This window comes from Chrysochloris asiatica, unplaced genomic scaffold (assembly GCF_000296735.1).
Source record: "Chrysochloris asiatica unplaced genomic scaffold, ChrAsi1.0 scaffold00016, whole genome shotgun sequence".
Lineage (NCBI taxonomy): Eukaryota > Metazoa > Chordata > Mammalia > Afrosoricida > Chrysochloridae > Chrysochloris > Chrysochloris asiatica.
Genome location: NW_006408534.1, coordinates 12,391,943 through 12,407,945, shown reverse-complemented (window position 1 = coordinate 12,407,945; position 16,003 = coordinate 12,391,943). Strand labels below are relative to the sequence as shown.

Genomic DNA, 16,003 nt, shown 5'->3' with positions numbered 1-16,003 from the left:
TATATATATATATATATATATGTATTACTATTACGGTTAACCCATAGTGCCATATTAGGCCTCCATATATAAATATGTGTACATTTCCATATTTTATTGTTAAGTAACCGTGGAGTCAATTCTGACTCATAGTGACAATGCACAGGGTTTCCAAAGCTGTAAATCTACGGGAGCAGAAAGCCTCATCTTTCTCCCATGGAATAGCTGGTACTTTCAAACTGCTGACCTTGAGTTTAGCAGCCAGATTCGTAATCACTGTGCTACCAAAGCTCCACCGACTCACCAGCATTAACAACATATATATATATGTTGTTACTTGCCGTTGAGTTGGCTCCAACTTATAGCAATCCTATATAGGGTTTCTTAGGAGTGGCTGATGGATGCTAACCTTGTGGTTAGCAGTTCAGTGTGCTTGCTTATCCTTACAGTGCTATACCAGGGGTTCCAGAAAGTTCATGGAAAAGTTCCATTATCTTTTCATTTAATTAATTTTGAAGCCCCCTCATATAATCACATTAGCAAACAATTAGACCAAAATCTCTCATAATCCACTTTCTTAACACATTCAAGTAGTATCGTAATGATTTTTTTTTAATTTTAGAAGCATACATGTCAGGATTATAAGTGATGAAGAATGCAATTGATAAGAAAGACTTGAGGGTCTTTGGGGAAGTGGGCAGAGGGCATAAACAAATATTGAAGAAATTGATACGCCAACCTGGAAGAAAAAGCTCCCCTTCCTTAATAAGTAGAAATCTAGTTCACATGAGTTGTTGTTGTTGTTAGGTGCAGTTGAGTAGATTTTGGCTCATAGCAGCCCCATGTGACAAAATAAAACTGCCTATAGGTTTTTCTAAGCTATAATCTTTGCTGAAGCAGTTTGCCAGGCAAGAAATGTCTTAAATGATTATGATCATTTTCTGTAAATTGAGTCTTAAATGGATACTTTGTATTATAAAGCACACGTTTCTCTAAAGTAACTAGTACTTTTTAAAGGCCAATTGATCTTACAGATTTCCCCTGCACTTCCGGGTATTTGTTCTGTGGCGATAATCCAAAACACAGAAGACATTCCTCACTTACAGTGATGAGTACCCAAAAGTATGCAGTTAAATTATGGTAAATCATACAGGAATTTAATTGGTGGCTATAAGATCTAAGAAAAAGCTTTTGATGAGGAAAAAAGTAGGATAAAAATTATATGCTATAATTATAATCATGTATAAATCATACATATGAAAAACATCTAGGAAAAATACTCTAGAATGATAGTTTGTGATTAGCACTGAATAAACTCAGAGAGTAGTAGAATCATCTTCCTATTATCCAGATATTTAAGTGTTGCAAAGGATGAGACATTCCAGATGGTGTCATCACAACATGAATAAAGCAAATCAAGTAGCTCAGTAACCATCAGTAATCTGAGCCACTGTGATAAGCAGTCATATTTTAACATCCACATGCCCAGATTAGACATTTTAATTTCATGTTCACTAGCACACAAAACCTGAAATCCATGAATGTGGTAGGAGAAGAGCTGCAAGTTTAAGATTTCTCAGTAAGACTTCTTCACAGTGAAAGATCTCATCCCAGGGGACTTACCTAGAAAAATCTCCTGGGCTGTAAACCAGAAGCCTCCTGAACAGCATCCTGCCCAGGGCCCTCAATCTTTCCATCCTGTTCATCCAGGTGAGGTCATGGGCATTGGGCGCTCTTTTGAGGAAGCCTTCCAGAAGGCCCTGCGCATGGTGGATGAGAACTGTGTGGGCTTTGACCACACAGTAAAGCCAGTCAGTGATAAGGTAAGCAACACCCTTAAAATGGACTGGACCTGCTTTTCTCCCCCCAAGTCCATGAGCTTGTGGTAAATAAACTTATTGTTGTTAAGTGCCGTCGAGTCGGTTCCAATTCATAGCAACCCTGTATAGGATTTTTGAGGAGCACCAGGTGGTTTTGAACTGCCAACTTTCTGGTTAGCATAGTGGCAGTTACTTACTATATTTTGTTCACTTTGCTAAGAATGTTGACTTACATCTTGTTTACCATTACAACAACAGCTGGAGGAGGTATTGTTAGACCTGTGTTTACAGAAAGGTGAGCTTCAGAGAGGTTATGAGAATTGCTGAAAGCCACATAGCCAGTAAGAGGCAGAGGCAGGATTTGTCCCCAGGTGTTTGTGTAGTCCCCAGGCCTGTGCTATGGGGTAACTTCCTTTCCTCCTACTTTGGCAGCCACACCTGTGCTCAGACTGAGAGGTGTTGGCAGAAGATGGGGCATTTCTATGCTTGACATTTTCTAGCATGGTACAATCCTGTAGTCACCTATATTGGATTCCTTTCTATTAGGAGTTGGAGACCCCAACAGATAAGCGGATCTTTGTGGTGGCAGCTGCTCTATGGGCTGGTTACTCAGTGGAGCGCCTGTATGAACTCACACGCATTGACCACTGGTTCCTGCACCGAATGAAACACATCATAGCACATACCCAGCTGCTGGAACAGCACCGTGGGCGGCCCTTGCCCCAAGACCTGCTGCAGCAAGCCAAGCGCCTTGGCTTCTCAGACAAGCAGATTGCCCTTGCAGTTCTGAGGTAAGACATGACGGTAGTGGCCACCGACTGAGAAATGTGGGTTAGGGAACCTTGGTGCCAGTAAGGGGCCCTTGGAAGGGAGAGTGGGGAACGTGGACATCTCTGAGCTTCATCCCCAAAAGAGGGATGATTGGTGGGCAGTGTTTTTCTCAATGGTTTCTGCCCTGGAATCTTTTTATTTATTTATTTATTCAGTTTTTATTGTGAATTGTGTGACAGCTTACATGGGAGAACATCAGCTTTACAGAAATCCTGTCGTATTTCATTTCATTGCAATGATTCCAATCCCCTCCATGCATCATCATTCAACAGTATTTGCTTCTATTCCCTCTTTTTGTTTTTTGGATGTACACGAAAGCACTCAGGAATATATAACCATTCATACAACCAAAGGGTGCACACTGCAAGCCTGTCCCCCGGCCACCAGCACACAGCCCCTCTCCCTCCCTGAGTTCAGAGTCCCCAGCCACTCCATCTCTCCATGTCACTGTCTTTGCCTCCGCTCTCTTTGCCATGTAATCTTAACACAGTAGTCCCACCTCCACTCCCAGGGGCTACATGTTTATTCTTCTCTTCTTTTAGCACGGAGCTGGCTGTGCGCAAACTGCGTCAGGAACTGGGCATCTGCCCGGCAGTGAAGCAGATTGACACAGTTGCAGCTGAGTGGCCAGCGCAGACAAATTACCTCTACCTGACATACTGGGGCACCACCCATGACCTAACCTTTCGAACTCCTCATGTCCTGGTCCTTGGCTCCGGGGTCTACCGCATTGGCTCCAGTGTTGAGTTTGACTGGTGTGCTGTGGGCTCCATCCAGCAGCTCCGAAAGGTCAGAAAGTTCATCTTTTGTCCCCATGTCTCTGCCATCTCAGCCTGTCCACTTACAAGTAATCCTGGTGCCCTCCATTAACTGTTCCACTTTAACCTCACAGAGGTGTGGGTTGTCAGGGTCCAATTCATCTGGACAGCTACTTCAGAGGAAGCGGGGGTGGTAATCTCTGCAGCAGAGGCTTGGATTTCATTTCTCTGTGCTCTTCCCTCCACCTGATTGGTATCATTCCCTTCCCTGTCATAGATGGGGTATAAGACCATCATGGTGAATTACAACCCAGAGACAGTCAGCACTGACTATGACATGTGTGACCGACTCTACTTTGATGAAATCTCTTTTGAGGTAAGAGGAGTTCAGGCCTCTGTTACCTGGTGCCAGGGTAAAATGGGTTAGTGGACTGGCCTGAGATTCTTTGGAACTTGAGGCAGGGTGGAGGGTAAGGAGCAGTAAGCAAAAAAGCTCAGATCCCCAATCTCTGATGCTACTACCACTTGTTTCTTGCCTGGACTCTAGGTGGTGATGGACATTTATGAGCTAGAGAACCCTGAAGGCATGATCCTCTCCATGGGCGGGCAGCTGCCCAACAACATGGCCATGGCTTTGCATCGGCAACAGTGCCGAGTGCTAGGCACCTCCCCGGAAGCTATTGACTCAGCTGAGAACCGTTTCAAGTTCTCCCGGCTCCTCGACACCATTGGTATCAGCCAGCCTCAATGGAGGGAGCTCAGTGACCTAGAGGTAGGCTAGGGCCCAGTGGGTGGGCTAGAGGATGGGTGATGTTCCTACCTGGGTGGGACCAACCCAGTTAAGCTCTCTGCCTCCCTCAGTCTGCTCGCCAGTTCTGCCAGACTGTGGGATACCCCTGTGTAGTACGCCCCTCTTACGTGCTGAGCGGTGCTGCTATGAATGTGGCCTACACTGATGGGGACCTTGAACGCTTCCTGAGCAGTGCGGCGGCCGTCTCCAAGGAACACCCCGTGGTCATCTCCAAGTTTATCCAAGAGGCCAAGGTGAGAGGCTGCTGACAGGTGTTTGAGGGACGGCTTGCAGGAGATGCCTGTATGGAAATTGATTGGCACACTGTGCTGGGCAGGATGGGTAATGTTGGAGACTGTTCAATATCAGGGATGCATGGGAGAATAAAGTGACCCCCTTCTTAGATCACACTGCCTTGTACCTACCCCTTGCCCTCTAGGAGATTGACGTGGATGCTGTGGCCTGTGATGGTGTGGTGGCAGCTATTGCCATCTCCGAGCATGTGGAAAATGCAGGCGTGCACTCAGGCGATGCCACACTGGTGACCCCACCACAGGACATCACTGCCAAAACTCTGGAGCGAATTAAAGCCATTGTGCATGCTGTGGGCCAAGAGCTCCAGGTCACTGGCCCCTTCAACCTGCAGCTCATTGCCAAGGTGACTAAAGACGGGACTAAAGCACCATAGCACCTTCATAGTTGGTGCTGACACAGTGCCAGAGAGCCCTGCCCTGAGAGTAGATGGGGAAGCTATAGGGCAGGGAGGCAGAGCTAAAACTTACAGTCTTTTTGGGGTTTGTGACAACTCATTGCCTTTAGTTCCTGTCTCAGATTGATCACCCACAGAACGGTGTGGTAAGAACAGAGTCCAAGTCAGTATCAGCTGGCCCAGCCTTTGGAAAGCCTGACCAGTCTACCTCTCTCTGTCTCTCTCTCTCTCTTTCTCTCACTCTTTCTCTGCCCCAGGATGACCAGCTAAAAGTTATTGAATGCAATGTGCGCGTCTCCCGCTCCTTCCCCTTTGTTTCCAAGACACTGGGTGTGGACCTAGTAGCCTTGGCCACACAGATCATCATGGGGGAAGAGGTAGAACCTGTGGGACTTATGACTGGCACTGGAATCGTGGGAGTGAAGGTAAGGATAATTTCAATTTTGGGGTTAGCAAGACAAACAGGGCAAGGTTTCACTCACAGCACTAATTTGCCAGTCAGCATATAAACCAGGCACCTACTGTGGGCAAGGCACTGCTGGACCGAAAGGGTGGGGCGATGTCTTCTTTATTCTAGTAATGAGAGACAAGAACAGTTGGTTCTAAATATAGCTAGCTTCACTATGAAACTAGTTTGATAAACCTACGTGACAGATAGAAACAAAATGCTAAAGGAGATGTTCTTGTTAACTACCATGGAGTCGGTTTTGACTCATAGTGGCTCTGCACAGGGTTTACAAGGCTGTAAATCTTTACAGGCACAGAACACCTCATTTTTCTCTCGTGGAACCGCTGGTCGTTTTGAAGAGCTGACCTTGAGGTTGACAGCTCAACTCGTAACCACTACGTTATCAGAACTCCTAGAAACAGGAGATACTACTTCCAAAACGTCTTGAATGTGGCTTTGAATGAAGGGTTAAGAATTTGGATTAGCCAAACTAATTGAGGAAGCACTCCAAGGCTAGGGAATAGCCTTGCAGCAGCTAAGGAAAAACTGGATGTTCTTCCATAGAGTAACAGCAAAGGGAAGGCCAATTACTCTTAAGATGAGATCAAGGGAAACAACCAGTGCACCTTTTACCATATCTCCCTCACTCCTTGGCCCTTTCTCTTACATCCTGCTCCCATAGGTCCCCCAGTTCTCATTCTCCCGCTTGGCGGGTGCTGATGTGGTATTAGGTGTGGAAATGACCAGCACTGGGGAAGTGGCCTGCTTCGGGGAGAGCCGTTGTGAGGCCTACCTCAAGGCCATGCTAAGCACTGGCTTTAAGATCCCTAAGAAGAACATCCTGCTGACCATTGGCAGCTATAAGGTACCAGAAGCCAGGAGGGTGGGGGGAGGTAAGATGACTTTGGTTCTGTGGGTAAGTGGTAACCTTAAGATAGAAGATGAGACAAACACAGCCTTGTCATCATCACTCTGCTTGGTTTCAGAACAAAAGCGAGCTACTCCCAACAGTGCGGTTGCTGGAGAGCCTAGGCTATAGCCTCTACGCCAGTCTGGGTACCGCAGACTTCTACACGGAACATGGCGTCAAGGTACAGGGCTGCCCCAGTGTTTGTGTCAGGGAGGAAAAGGGACATTCTCCCCCTACTACTGCTCTTATTTTTGTCATTGTTATACATTATTCATGTATGTAACTACCATATTTCCCAAAGATTCCCTTGTAATGTAACAAGCTTTCAGCTGCTAACCAAAAAGTTGGAGATTTAAACCCATGCAACAGCTTTGTGAGAGAAAGCTCTAGCTATCTGCTTCTATAAAGACTACAGCCTGTAGGACCGTTAACCACCATGTAAGGTCACTAAGTCAGAAATCACTCCATGCTACCCGACAATAGCAGTATATGCCATGCAGAATTAGTAAGAATACACAGAAAAACAAAAAACAAAATTCCCTTATAATCCACTGCTGTTAACACTGAACTGCTAGCCACAAGGTCAGCCACTGCTAGCCACAAACCTACTAGCCACTCCTTGGAAACCCTATACAGGGCCATTATGAGTCAAAATCGACTCAACAGCACTTAACAACAATTAATACTCTGGTCTGGATCCTTCCAGCATTGTACCTCTAAATGCATGTGTATGTGTGTGCACGCTTATATTTCATGTTTATTAGTTCACAAAAGTGAGTGCACATTGTATTTAGTCCATTTAAAGGCAGCCCCTGGTTGCTATCTTGCGGGTCCTCTGTCTCCTCATCCTGGCCTCCAGGCCAGCTCCCCTCTTTTCAGGCTGGCCTTCCTGACCCTTTCCAGGCTCAGGTTGGCCCTGACTTTGGCTCTTGACCAACAGGTAACCGCTGTGGACTGGCATTTTGAGGAGGCAGTGGATGGAGAGTGCCCACCACAGCGAAGCATCTTGGAGCAGCTGGCTGAGAACCATTTTGAGCTGGTGATTAACCTGTCAATGCGTGGGGCTGGAGGACGGCGGCTCTCTTCCTTCGTCACCAAGGGCTACCGTACTCGGCGCCTGGCTGCGGATTTCTCCGTGCCCCTCATCATCGATATCAAGTGCACCAAACTGTTTGTGGAGGTAACAGACCTGGGAGGTTGATGGTGTGGGGCATAGGACATGTCAGTATGAGGCAGCCATGCTGGTAATGAAGCTTTATGGCTGCAGAAGGAGAGAGGTAGGTGTAGGGAGGTAGAAGCATGAGAAACTCCCAGGATCACTGTTCCCTCAAATCAATGTGACCATGGTTTCCTTTTGCAGGCCCTGGGCCAGATTGGGCCAGCCCCTCCTTTGAAGGTGCACGTTGACTGTATGACCTCCCAAAAACTTGTGCGACTACCTGGTAAGTACGTCTAGTAGAACATGGCTCTCGGACATTGGTAGCAGCTAGCATTGGGACCACAGTGCCCTAGACTATAGAGAGTGTGAAGGCCCCAGAGTCTCTGACTGTACAGTCTCTTCATCCTCCATCCACGGAGCGCTTGGCTGAGGAAACTTGCCACCTTTCACTTGGATCACAACCCCAGCCCATCTCCTGGATGCCCTTCCTATTTCTGAATCTTCCTCTATTCTGACTCAAAGTAATCTCACCCCAAGAGGGCTCCCACTGATGCCCTTAACTGCCTCCTCCACACTCAGGATTGGTTGACGTCCATGTGCACCTTCGGGAACCAGGTGGAACACACAAGGAGGACTTCGCCTCAGGCACAGCCGCTGCCTTGGCTGGGGGTGTCACTATGGTGTGTGCCATGCCTAATACCCGGCCCCCCATCACTGATGCCCCTGCTCTGGCCCTGGCCCAGAAGGTGAGCCACTGCACTCCTGTTTCATGGTATCAGAGACCCTGCCAGCTACCCTTAACCTCTCTGGACCTTTCCCCTCAGCCTCTCTCCATTGGCTCAGGGTGCTGGTGCCCAGCTGGCTTTGTTGGCATGCATGGGCCTTACCTCACATATATCTCCTCTAGCTGGCAGAAGCTGGTGCCCGCTGTGACTTTGCCTTATTCCTCGGGGCTTCATCCGAAAATGCAGGGACCCTGGGCCCTGTGGCTGGCTCTGCTGCAGGGTTGAAGCTCTACCTCAATGAGACCTTTTCTGAGCTGCGGTTGGACAGTATGGCCCAGTGGATGGAGGTAAGGAGTGGGCATGTAGCTTGAGGGTTCCCACGTAAGTGAGCTTAGCCCAGAGAAGATTCACCAGACCCAAACAGAGTTATGTGTTCTCAGAAGTTCAGAGAATTACACTCTGCATGCCCCCTTATAAATTCTCTTTGTCACAGCACTTTGAGACATGGCCGTCCCACCTCCCCATCGTGGCCCACGCAGAGCGGCAGAGTGTGGCCGCCATTCTCATGGTAGCTCAGCTGACCCAGCGCTCAGTGCACATCTGTCATGTGGCACGGAAGGAGGAGGTGAGAGTATACCTGAGGTCTTCGTGTCCTGTTGATCTTCTTATTGCACCAAGTGGTCAGGGGCAAGAAAAGACCGCAGGAGGTCCTCAAGCCAGCATCCTCGGCACATCTGCTTCATACTTTTGCAGAGAAAGACAAACAGTTGGCTATGGGGAATTTGTAGAAGAGGGCCTGTGGGGAGCCTCTTCTTGATCACCCTGCTCTTTTCTCAGATCCTGCTGATTAAAGCCGCCAAGGCGCGGGGACTGCCGGTGACCTGTGAGGTGGCACCTCACCATCTGTTCCTGAGTTGCGATGACCTGGAGCGTCTGGGACCTGGAAAGGGGGATGTCCGGCCTGAACTTTGCTCCCCCCAGGATGTGGAAGCCTTGTGGGATAATATGGCTGTCATTGACTGCTTTGCCTCAGACCATGGTGAGAGGTCTCACAGACACACAGACCAAAGTGTGTCTGCCTTCTCGGCCTAGCAGGGCAGTGCCCCAACTCAAGTTAAGGGGAAAAGGAAGCTGGGTCTTGATTTGTGTGGCCTCTTACCCAGTGCCCGGCTTCTCACGGGGTGGTCAGTAAGCAGCCACTGAAAAAACGAGTGGGTAAAGTTGAGAGTGGAAGAGAAAATGGCAGCGGTGTGTTTACTTGTTTTCCGAATCCCAGAAACAGTTGACATTGGGATGGCAGTGAGTAAGATGAGGTTGGAGGAAGTGCAGTGCTGGGGGCATGTGTGACTGACAGCATAGATGTGGAGGGGATTGGTCCTGAGGGTGATGACTCTCTCTCCCAGCCCCCCATACCTTGGAGGAGAAGTGTGGGCCGAAGCCTCCCCCTGGCTTCCCAGGCCTTGAGACCATGCTGCCACTGCTGCTGACAGCTGTTAGCGAGGGCCGCCTCAGTCTGGACGATCTGCTCCAGCGGCTGCACCACAATCCTCGGCGTATCTTCCACCTGCCCCCACAGGAGGACACCTATGTGGAGGTGTGGGGACGGACCGGGGCGGGGGTTCTCTTCTTGGTGTGGCACTTCCCTCCCATAATTCTGACTCTCTGGGCAGGTGGATTTGGAGCATGAATGGACCATCCCCAGCCACATGCCCTTCTCCAAGGCCCACTGGACACCCTTCGAAGGGCAGAAGGTGAAGGGCACTGTCCGCCGTGTGGTCCTACGAGGGGAGGTTGCCTATATCGATGGACAGGTACGTGTATGGCCCAGGCCTGATCTCAGTGGGCCGCTCTTCTGTGCTGTTTTCTTCCCACCCCTGCACATCTGTACGTCCCTCCCGCTGCCTTGGACCTGACCTTAATTCACCTGCCCTGGCTTTCTGTCTGCAGGTCCTGGTGCCCCCCGGCTATGGACAGGATGTCCGGAAGTGGCCTCAGGGAGTTGTTCCTCAGATCACGCCCTCAGCCCCTACGGCCAGTGAACTCATCACGGTATCCACACTGTTTCTGGGTTTCGGCAGGGAAGCTCCCTAGGGATGGGGCTGACAGCTTAGTCGTTCTCAGTGGTGGTTGGGGGCTGAAAGCTGCTTGACAGTTAAAATCCCCACCACCGTTTCTTGGCTCCTGTCAAACATAGAGTCCACTCTCAGTGTAGGAGGCTGCCATGAGAAACAGTGTACACTGGTAATGTAGTCTAGAGATCTCTGGAGCCCTGTCATTGGAGTGGCACACATCTGTACAGGTCACTTTGTTAACCACCTATAAGGGTAAGATATGGGGAGGATGGAGCCAAAGAGAGGTAAGGTATAGCGGTGGGCTTACATCAGTACAGACTCCCTGGGTGCTGCCAACCAAAAGGTTGAGGTGTGAGTCCAATCAAAGGTGCCTCCAAAGAAAGACCTGACAATCCACCTCCAAAAACAGCCATTGCAAACCCCGTAGAGCACAGTTCTACTCCGACACACATGGATTGTCAGGAATCAGAGTCGACTCCATGGCAACTGACTTGGGTCAGCTCAATGGTTGAAAACACTGAACCAATGTTTTCTCTCCAGACACCTGAAAGGCCACGTCGGGCCATCCCAGTACTTCCTGATGGTCGCTTCCACCTACCACCTCGAATCCATCGAGCCTCTGACCCAGGCCTGCCAGGTAAGAGGGGAGTCAGGTCCTGTTGCACTGCAGGTGGAGCGGGATCCCCTTGTACCATCGTAGACTAGGGTTGGGGGCCCCTCAGTTGCCCATCCATTGCTAAGTATTTTCCTGATATGGCCCAGTTGTCCAGAGACTGATCCTGGCCCCTCCTCCTAGCACCTCTCCTGTTTCCACCTACCCTGTTCTCTGCATTCCTTCATCCTAGTCTTAATTGTTTCATCCTCCTTTGCCTAAATAAGTCAGCCCAGCATGAGGTAGACATCCCACAGCTTCTTCTCACAGCCCTTTTTTGTTATGGGCAGCTGTGTTCCTCCGCCTGGGAGCTGGGACCCCACAGGGCATCAGAGCATGGGGTAAATCTGGGTTGTTGGTTGCTGTGCGCCTGGCCAGTCCTCTTGCCTAGGATCTCCTTGCAAACTGGGAGGGTCAAGGGAGGGCAACACTTCGCACACAGCACAGACCCCATGTCTCCAGAGCCGCTACTGTCTTTCCTGCCCACCCCTAACCTGCTATAGCTCCTGTGGTGTGAGTTGGTTTAACACATACACTGATCCTGGCTTCCTGGGATAGTGGGGGCTCTTCCTAAAGCCCAGCCTCAAACTAATACCTGTCCTGTCGTCCTGCTAACAGCTGAAGAGCCCAAAGAGAAGTCCACTCGGAAGGCAGCGGAAGCAGGTGAGAGACCCCCATACTTGGCACATACTTGCCCTGGGGACCTATGAGTGGGCCTGGGTAGGAGGAACCCTCTGACCAGCCTCTTCTGCCCCGTCCCTCACTGCAGAGCTGATGGGAACCCCTGATGGCACCTGCTACCCTCCACCACCAGTACCTAGACAGGCATCACCCCAGAACCTGGGGGCCCCTGGCCTGCTGCACCCCCAGACCTCACCCCTGCTGCACTCATTAGTGGGCCAACATATCCTGTCTGTCCAGCAATTCACCAAGGATCAGGTGCCTGGGGGAGGCTGGGTTGGGGGACACCAGAGCTTTGAGGATTCGCAAAGTTGGAGCTAGGGCCTCTCAGCCATTGGCTTTCTGGCTGAGTTGGGCTCTTTCTTAGATGTCTCACCTGTTCAATGTGGCGCACACACTGCGGATGATGGTGCAGAAGGAGCGGAGCCTTGACATCCTCAAGGTCAGAATCTGGGTCCAAGGCTGCAGGGATAGGGCATTGCCTGCTCCACAGTCCCTGAGTTGGTCTTGGTTCTTTTCCCTGCTGAGCAGGTCCTCTCCTGTGGGTCCAAATCCTCCAATGGTAGTAGCTAGACTTTCTCGAGAAAGTCCTGCTGCTCTAAATCCCATGGGAGGCTAGGAGCCTCAAAGCAGCATCTCACTATTCTGGTTGCGTGCACTGCTGGTGTATTCATGGGGGAAAGCTAGGCCCTGCCCTTCTCTCCCAGGTTACTCAGACATTGACCTTTTGGAGGCAAAGCCTTCAGCTTAGGGAGATACAAATAGAGGAATGTCAAGGCTACAATGGGTTAGGGTTACAGGGCAAACTTATAGGGAATAGACTTTCTCAGCATACCATTCATACAAGTTAGGCCAGCCCCAACCTGTGCAGTTCCCACAATGAACCCACACCTGTGTACACACTCTGGCCTGCCGTCCCACAGGGGAAGGTGATGGCCTCCATGTTCTACGAAGTGAGCACGCGGACCAGCAGCTCCTTTGCAGCGGCCATGGCCCGCCTCGGGGGTGCTGTGCTCAGTTTCTCTGAAGCCACGTCATCGGTTCAGAAGGGTGAATCCCTGGCTGACTCCGTCCAGACCATGAGCTGCTACGCTGATGTTGTTGTGCTTCGACACCCACAACCTGGAGCTGTAGAGGTGAGGCCTGCCTGAGAGGGGGGCTTTGCTTCACCACACTGCATCCCTGGGTAGATATTTTTCCTGTTTACTTGTCTTAACAAGTTGTGAGGCTAGACTCAAAAACACAAGGTCCCTTCTGCTCACATTTTTTTTGTGATTGCAAGTCTCGGGTTGGGTCAGCTGGGTAAGGGGGCCCAGGAGAGTGGGCTGAGGCTGTGGGTGCGGGACTGCTGAAGTTCATGAGCCAGGTAGGAAAGAGTCACATTCCTTGTGAACATTTTCACAGCTGGCAGCTAAGCACTGCCGGAGGCCAGTGATCAACGCTGGGGATGGCGTTGGAGAGCATCCCACCCAGGCCCTGCTGGACATCTTCACCATCCGCGAGGAGCTGGGGACTGTCAATGGGATGACGGTAAGGCGGGTGGCCGGGGTTAGGGCCCTGCCAGGGAAGGTCTAGGGAAAAGAGATAGCTAAGAAGGGGTTCCTCTACACCGGGGCATGCCACAGCAAATGCACAAGGAGGCCTAGATCCTAGTCCTGAGCTGATAGTTCTGAACAGAGGGTGGTGCTCAGCCTAGCAGCATTTCTTAGTGACTGGCTTCCTCCCTAGATCACCATGGTAGGTGACCTGAAGCATGGACGTACAGTGCATTCCCTGGCCTGCCTGCTCACCCAGTACCGGGTCAGCCTGCGCTATGTGGCACCTCCCAGCCTGCGCATGCCATCCAATGTGCGGGCCTTTGTGGCTTCCCGCAGCACCAAGCAGGTGAGACTCTCATAGCCCAACCTGGGGATCCCAATGGGACATGGGCTGGCCAGTAAGAGCCTGGCCCTGAATTGACCCAAGCTCTGCCTCATCCTCTAGGAGGAATTTGAGAGCATTGAGGAGGCTCTGCCTGACACTGACGTGCTCTACATGACTCGGATCCAGAAGGAACGTTTTGGCTCAATCCAGGAATACGAAGCTGTGAGTGCCAGGGTTGAGGAAGAAGTCGGGGTATCCAGACAAGGGATGGGGGGAGACTGGACACCAGTGGCTTAGCTGGGCTTGCCCTAGGCCCCTCAATTGTGGTAGCTGCATGAGAGTGTCAGGACCCTGGTAGAGGCCAGGCTGGTGCTCTCTGTAGCCCCCACTGGCCTGAGGAGCTAACGGGCTCTATGCCTTTGCAGTGCTTCGGTCAGTTTATCCTCACTCCCCACATCATGACCCGGGCCAAGAAAAAGATGGTGGTGATGCACCCGATGCCCCGTGTCAACGAGATAAGGTGATGTGGGGCTAGGGTTGGAGGGTACACTGGATGCTGGCTGTGGGGATGGATGGACCATCTGGAGACCGCTTGATAGCTAACTGTCAACTAACTAATTCCCTTCTCTTGCAGCGTGGAAGTGGACTCAGACCCCCGAGCAGCTTACTTCCGCCAGGCTGAGAATGGCATGTACATACGCATGGCTCTGTTAGCCACCGTGCTGGGCCGATTCTAGGGCCTGGCTTTTTCAACTTCATTTCTTCAGGCCTAGTTCCTGGGCAAGGAATCCTGGTGCCCCCCACGGGGGCAGCACACTTAGTAGAAATTCGAGACTCCAGATAGCTCAGTGCACATATGCATACACAAATAGACCATGCTTCAGGGACTGGACTGGAGCTCTCAGGCAGGGAGGGGTCAGCCTCAGGTGCTGGGGCCCAGTCTGCCCCAACTCCATTATTGCACCTCAAATCTGTTCAATCCCTTTTCTACTGACCTAATAAACAGCTGAGCTGCCTCTAGTTCCTGCTTCCTCGTGTCATGAACTTTGGTATAGGATGTATTCATGTGCTAGGATAGAGCATTCTTTCAGAAAGTGGAAACAAATTCCCAAATTTGAACAAGGGAAGCATTGCTGGGCAGGGCTGAGCATTTTCAGGTCATGGCTCTATGATTCCTGGCAGGAGCATGTTTTTCTTGATATTCTGTCTCCAGTGTGACACTGATTCCAGAGCCGGCCTGGGGACTCTGGCCAGTGTCTAGCCCTCCTTCTTCAATTAAGTTGCCTGACAAGCAGCCTTGCCTTTACCCTAACCTGGGGAGAGCCCAGTAGCTAATAGTGAAAGGGAGGCGGGACAGCTGGGGCCTGATTGATGAGGGTCATTATCTAGTGCTTCACTCTCCTTGCCTGGGTAATCCTCTTCAGCTGAGACTGCTATTGGGGGGTCTCAAAACCTAGCTGCCATCACTCGTGAGCCTCTTCTAACCTCCCTGAGAGCCTCGGCCTCACTGTGGACTTTTTAGGACTAGATGGTCCTGATGCCATGGTTTGGAGGCACTAGGGTGGAGTAGTGTATGTGGAGGCTTTAAAATTTGACCTTGGCCTGAGTAGTGCCCCACCATCCCATTGTGCCAGGCCGAATCATGGAGAGAGATCTTCCTTGGCATTTCTTTACCACCTTCTCCCCTGGCTTGAATTGAGGCACCATGTAAAATCCCTGCCCCTGATGCCTAACCTGTAAACTTGCAAGATCCCCACTCCACACCTAAATACTGTATCATACTAGCCCCAATTCCAGGGGATAGGCAGGCTGAGGACAGGTGTAGTCCAAAGAAGGAATCTCCATTTCTGTAGCTTTCCCAGTATTAGATGCAGAGTTTACATACCTGACCACCCGGACACTGGTGGGCACTGTGTTTCCTTGTGATTAAAAGGTTTGGCGATCCTTGTGTCTAGTGCACCAGTGGAATGCAAAGTTGAGATCTGTCTACTCAGTTTACATAGCTAGTTAATAAAAAATGAAATTGAAAAAAGAAAACAAAATGGAATTAGTCCACAAACTTTTTGAAACCGTCGCTTATTCTGTCTTTGCAGGTGAGGGCATTTATGGAATATTCACTGTGTGAGGTATTCTATCCCCTGAACCTTACTTGAATTATAGAAACATTCCTGATTGCTTGGTCCAAAAGTTCTCATTTAGCATCCTCTGTGTACAGAGCACTAAGTGCTGTGGAAGTACTAGGATGAGCAAGGTGCTTGCCCTCCAATCCAGCCTTTTAGGTCCTAGGTCGTGTGGCATCCACTGCCACAGATTGAACTGCCACATGGTGCACATGATGATCCAAACTCCTCCAATACCATTGACAACATGTCATGCACAGAGCTATACAGGGTCAGAAAAGAAGGAACTTGTATCTTGGAAACTTAGTATGAACAGAAATTTACACATTTAATCTCATATCCACCTTATAACCATTTTATGGATGAAACACTCAGAAGTTGCTAAGTGGCTTGCTAAAGCACATAGCTAGGACTTGTATTAAAACAAAAAGGGAAAAATCATTCCTGGCATTAAGGGTATCCAAAACTAATGGAAGAGGCAAACCG

General features: G+C 50.1%; 1 protein-coding gene across 1 annotated transcript in view; it reads left to right on the top strand.

The window, feature by feature from the left end:
* CAD (carbamoyl-phosphate synthetase 2, aspartate transcarbamylase, and dihydroorotase) overlaps positions 1–14,416 on the top strand; it is a 25,142-nt gene extending 10,726 nt beyond the window's left edge. The window contains exons 16-44 of the mRNA XM_006835199.1: positions 1,690–1,802; positions 2,346–2,590; positions 3,173–3,419; positions 3,666–3,764; positions 3,936–4,160; positions 4,250–4,432; positions 4,618–4,836; positions 5,145–5,312; positions 6,018–6,200; positions 6,322–6,426; positions 7,186–7,425; positions 7,606–7,687; positions 7,984–8,150; positions 8,312–8,476; positions 8,623–8,754; positions 8,967–9,168; positions 9,533–9,723; positions 9,800–9,940; positions 10,077–10,178; positions 10,742–10,838; positions 11,472–11,516; positions 11,623–11,792; positions 11,902–11,976; positions 12,458–12,670; positions 12,939–13,064; positions 13,263–13,418; positions 13,518–13,619; positions 13,823–13,917; positions 14,032–14,416. Coding sequence (XP_006835262.1) covers positions 1,690–1,802; positions 2,346–2,590; positions 3,173–3,419; positions 3,666–3,764; positions 3,936–4,160; positions 4,250–4,432; positions 4,618–4,836; positions 5,145–5,312; positions 6,018–6,200; positions 6,322–6,426; positions 7,186–7,425; positions 7,606–7,687; positions 7,984–8,150; positions 8,312–8,476; positions 8,623–8,754; positions 8,967–9,168; positions 9,533–9,723; positions 9,800–9,940; positions 10,077–10,178; positions 10,742–10,838; positions 11,472–11,516; positions 11,623–11,792; positions 11,902–11,976; positions 12,458–12,670; positions 12,939–13,064; positions 13,263–13,418; positions 13,518–13,619; positions 13,823–13,917; positions 14,032–14,134 — 4,391 coding nt within the window. The 3' untranslated portion in view covers positions 14,135–14,416. The remainder of the gene's footprint in view (positions 1–1,689; positions 1,803–2,345; positions 2,591–3,172; positions 3,420–3,665; positions 3,765–3,935; positions 4,161–4,249; positions 4,433–4,617; positions 4,837–5,144; positions 5,313–6,017; positions 6,201–6,321; positions 6,427–7,185; positions 7,426–7,605; positions 7,688–7,983; positions 8,151–8,311; positions 8,477–8,622; positions 8,755–8,966; positions 9,169–9,532; positions 9,724–9,799; positions 9,941–10,076; positions 10,179–10,741; positions 10,839–11,471; positions 11,517–11,622; positions 11,793–11,901; positions 11,977–12,457; positions 12,671–12,938; positions 13,065–13,262; positions 13,419–13,517; positions 13,620–13,822; positions 13,918–14,031) is intronic.
* Positions 14,417–16,003: the final 1,587 nt, after the last annotated feature.